The following is a 5,250-nucleotide window of genomic DNA, read 5'->3' on the forward strand; positions in this document are numbered from 1 at the left end:
ACTTCAAATGTACAACAAAACATATATAATTCCATTTATAAAGGTCACAGAAAAACTAAAAAAGTAATTGATGCTCAACATTCTCTCTCTAAAATGTTACTCTGCACTGAAGAGGAGGTACTCGCGAGCAAATCGGCCAAGTAAAATCAGTTCATGCATATGTATTCCACGAAGAATTCTTAAAGAATTAGATATGCAATGCTCCTATCTATTTCATTTCATATCTTTTATTGATTGATCGTTATAGAGAGAGATGCCACTGTCTTATCTATCATACAAAATTCAACTTTGCATCAAAACATATGCAATCCCATTTAGAAATATAAAAAAAGAATCTTTAAGAAATAGATGAAAAATGCTCATATATATTTCTTTCAATTGTTTTTATTGGTTGATCATGATAGGTATAAGATGCCACGAGCTTATCTATCATGCAAAATACAACTTTGCATGAAAGCATATACAATTTCATTTGTAAAATTTTCATACGTACTAAGAAAAGATTTATTAAAGAAAAATATGTATAATGGCCATAAATATTTTAGTCCATACCTCTACTAGTGGATCATGATATGTATAGATGCTGCTAAATTTTCTATTATTCAAACTTCAGTTTTGTATCAACGTATATGCAATCACATTTATAAAACTATCTCATATGTTAAAAAAGGGGAGCATTGGTTAACATTCTCCCCCCCAAAATATTGCTCAACTCTGTATGGGAGGCAAGTTTAAGCAAATCAACAAACTAACATCAGTGAGCATATGTTGAACAAGTTTACAAAGAATTCTTAAAGAAATAGATGTACAATGTTCATTTATTTTTCATTCTATAACTTCTACTGCTTGATCAAAATTATTATATAGCTGCTAACTTATCTATCCTGCTAACTCTAAATTTGCATCGAAGCGCATACGAGAAAAAAAGGAATATGTGATAAAAAATCTCCCTCAAAATCTTCATCTACACATATGAATGAGAAAGAGAAAGCTAATCAACCATTAAATATCAATTAATACATATGCAGAACAAGAACAAAAAAATTTTCACGGAAGAAATAAAAAGAAACATAGAGGTAAGCAACAAATAAACCGCAAAAAAAATAAAAAATAAAAAATCATAAATGAGATAACTTCACCAGAGGTTGGCAGCAAATCAACGACGCTGACAACGGAGGGAGTGGAGCATAACCGAGTTTCCACCCTAGTGACACAGGGGACAAGGAAGGAGAGTGGCGAGGGATATATGCGAGGATAGAAACCCTAAACCCTGCGATTATATGCTTAATTTCTGTAATAATGATTCTTACTTTGCAACAAAGCCAAAAATTTGATCTCAAGCAAAAACTAGGTAAATTCTTCACTATGAAGCAAATAAGAATAAAGTTATAATTTTTAATTATGAGATACTACGCAAGTATATCGAAAATCAGAAGGGGCAGCGGTGTCTTTGGCACCTTGCATCGGAGCTCTAGCCATTGAACTCCCTCTCCCCCTTCCGTTTTAGCGTTCGACCTAATGCAACCCTCTATCTGTGAAATGCTTGAATTAAAAAGGTTCCTAAATGCAATTTGTCTGGTTTCAAAACATAAAAGCTGCAAAAACAGGTTCCCAAATGGGGTTTTATTTGTCTTCCTTTTTTGATCCTCATATGTTTAAAGGGTGAATATAAAACAAAGTTACATTCTAAGATAATTAAAGAAAAGGAAGAGGATGAAGATTGAGATCATGAAAGGCCATTATTAAGTTGGTATTAAAAACAAATTGTCTATATTGAGGTCTTTTGTCTTTTTAGGATCGAACTAGGAAAATTTTCCAATATTTCTTTATCTGAGACTAAAACATTGAACCTAAAGGGAGAAAACATGATGCGTTCCTTAACATCATTATCTCGACTCTCATACACTCGACTGCACCTTTACCAAATACTCTTTTATACCATACATCATCATCAAAGTCCAAGGGGTTGATTCTCCTTCTCATAAAGCTCTCTCATTTGATAATGGAAGCCCCATTGCCAGGAGCTTTCTCTTTCACCGCTGCTTCCTATGTTGCTTTTCTCCATCAATTTCCACGTTGTCACCCATTCATTAAGGATATATTCCAAGAAATATTTTCTTTATTTAAGCTATGATTTGAATGTGTATGTAAAATTTAAGATACGAGTTATTAAATTAGTGCATTTAGTTGGAATAGTCAATTAACATAGACTTGTATTTTATATTTTATAAATAGGAAGCCTTTAGGAGTAATTATATTTGAATTAATTGAATGATTTTCCTTCCAATCCCACTTCCGCCCTCTTTGCAATTCCCAACTATGAGGGAGCCTATTTGAGCAACCTCCATCCCCCGCTCTTTCTTTCTCTTGGACTCTTCAGAGAGAGGCCATCAAATCCTTTCTGTCTCTCTCTCTGTCTTATCTCAGGTGGAGTAGATACAATCTAATCCTCTCAATTCTTTCATAGAAACCCTCTTTCTTTGTCTTAAATAATTTATATTGGTTTCATAAGCCTTCGGTGACTATAATTTCTGATAGGTTAGTATTTGAGTATAAAAGAATGCTGTAATGTTGGCGCCACTAACATGTCACATAGAAGATGAGAGCCAGCCAACAATGAAAGAGGAAGAGATGATAAAATAAGCTATATGCTAGAGTTCCAATTGGCATATGAACCCAATAGGACCACTAAGTGAGTTCCAGAGAGGATTATAGGGTGAATATCAATGAAGGTTTCCCCTGTACCTAGGAGGCCATACATGATGTCGATTTCTCCATGAACAATGGAATGATTTCTCCTTAACTAAAGAATTCTTGTTAACATTGTCAACTTAATTCAAAGCCTTGTTTGTGTAGGTACCTGACATGTCATTGACAATAAACACTCGTAGTTACTTTTCTTTCTGGCTCACTTTAGTATTATCTGTTCTTCTTCTTACTATCTATTTTTTTCTCATATCTTGTACTGTATATTTTAATCAATAAAGACTTTGTTTCTTTCTTGGTCTGTCACCATTATTTACCTAACTCTTGGCTTAGTGGCGTCTTGATTAATTTTGAGGTCATAAGCTATGAACTGATCCTAATTCTAACATTTTGACATACTACCAATATTACTCGTTCACTTTTGAGTTATAAAAAAAAAAAATTATAAAAGTTGAGTCATAAATATTTGTAACATTCCACCTCTATGGCTAAGTGTCTAGCCTCATCAAAAGATGTTTAAAGTAGGTTAATTTTTAAATGTTATTTGTATATTACAAAAATGACAACATGATTCTCAAAAGAATCGAGCGGCCAGGAATGGAGACCTAAGCAATTGAAGTTCCAAGCTAAAGAACAGGAAATTAGGAATGGAGACCTAAGTAAGCAATTGAAGTTCCAAGCTAAAGAACAGGAAATCCACAAGCCAAGAAGTCGATTGACTTTACAGTGGAATCGATCAATAGAAGCTTTCGACTGACAGCTCATTTGACTGACACACCTCTTGCTAGAATTGAATTGTTTCCTTTGCTTGGTCAACCAATCTCCTCGGTGAAATCGATCAATTCAGTGAATCGGCATAACGAACTAAACTGGGGCATTTGGCGGTCGATGGAAATTGTATTTCTTTGTATTATAATGCAATTTTCATTCGACAGAATTAAGTTATTTGGATGATTATTATAATTATTCCTTCTTTTTTGTAACCGTATTTTTAGACCCTTGTAAGTAGGAGGTCACGACATAAATATAACAACTTTCATTCTCTCTTGACTCTCGGTCTCTCATTTCTCTCCTCTCTGCTCTAACTCTCGGGGCGTGTATTTCAAAAGGCAATTTAGGATTCAATATTATTATTGTTTTCTTATGTTTGTTCAGCACAAAATAGAAGTCATTTGTTGTTTACCTTTTTAAGATTTCCTCATATGAAAGCAACATAAAAGGATTGTTCATAGAATTTATTCTAACATCAAAATATTAAAGGTTGTGGAAACTACCATGCTCGGTTTCTTCATAACCATTTCTTGCATTATTGCTATTTTTAGTTTTTTTTGGCAAGTATCCGAGGCAAGGTCAGGTTAGAAGAGTTTGGAAGTTACCTTTTTTCTTGAATTTGTCATCTCTATTGTTGGTTATTTTATATCTTGATTAAAAATGCTAAATTTTATGAAAATAGAGGATGTTTTTAAATTTAACCTTGCATCTTATGATCAACTCAATTATTTTCATTGGTCCAAGTAGTTGAGCCGAGCCTGAGCCAAGTGTGGCTTGAGCTCGACCGAGCCCATTTACTTTGCTAACTGAAACAAATGCTTGCTTGCAAGTCAGACTTGGCCAATTTTTTAGTGTTAGATGAATCATAATGTGATTCTTATTTTTCAACTTGATTTACATGACATGCTTTTTGTACAGGGTATTTGTTGGAACTGTGAGCGAATTCTGTGCGAAGCATGCTGAATGCCCTGTGATCGCCATCAAAAGGAAACCTGCTGAGACCCCGCCGGATCCTGTAGATGATTGATTTGTTCATTCCATCCCTTCAAAATCAATGATAAATATTGTGTTTATTGCCTGTGGTTGTATCTGCTTATGTGCTAACAATTTACTTCCTGAGATTTATTGTTTTTTTTTAATATATATTTTTTTTGGTGTAAGATGATATGGATCTAAATCATATTAATATATATATATTTTTTGGTGTAAGATGATATGGATCTAAATCATACATAATATTTTAAATGATAGTATGTTACTTTCATCATTGTATTGATTCCTAATGTTGGGAATTTAGACTTGATTTGCTTAGACTTGTTGGACTTGATAGAATGTGATAAGGCCTGGATTTGATTAGAGGATGATCGACATTTTTTTTTATGGAAAGATAAATAATAATCTTCCATCACCCTCTCCCCCCCCCCCTTATGGCTTAAAGATTAAAGATATTTTTATTTAACCGACACTCAAATTTAAATAAATACTAAATTATGATCAAATATATTTTATTTCTTGAAAGTGGTCTTGTCTAGAAATTTCTTCAAAATTGTATTGTGATGCATAATTTTTTAGGGATTTGAGTTATTTGTTTAGACTAAGAAGATTTTAACAGCTTGCTTCAATCGCTTGACCTCTAGTGCCTGTTGATGCTCAACGAATCACATTCATTCAATCACTAATGTCTGACGACTTGATTGATCTCCATTACCTATAATGTTTATGAACTCCACCGACTCACATGGTTGCTCCTAAAATCAATGCACACTATTGATG

General features: G+C 33.4%; 1 protein-coding gene across 1 annotated transcript in view; it reads left to right on the forward strand.

The window, feature by feature from the left end:
- Window positions 1-4,613, forward strand: part of LOC110031457 (universal stress protein A-like protein) — an 11,244-nt gene extending 6,631 nt beyond the window's left edge. Inside the window, exon 4 of the mRNA XM_020734663.1 lies at window positions 4,396-4,613. Within this exon, the coding sequence (XP_020590322.1) occupies window positions 4,396-4,504 (109 nt within the window). The 3' untranslated portion in view covers window positions 4,505-4,613. The remainder of the gene's footprint in view (window positions 1-4,395) is intronic.
- The last annotated feature ends 637 nt before the right edge of the window (window positions 4,614-5,250 follow it).

The sequence above is a fragment of the Phalaenopsis equestris genome, unplaced genomic scaffold (genome assembly GCF_001263595.1).
Source record: "Phalaenopsis equestris unplaced genomic scaffold, ASM126359v1 Scaffold000002, whole genome shotgun sequence".
In the NCBI taxonomy this organism is placed as follows: Eukaryota; Viridiplantae; Streptophyta; class Magnoliopsida; order Asparagales; family Orchidaceae; genus Phalaenopsis; species Phalaenopsis equestris.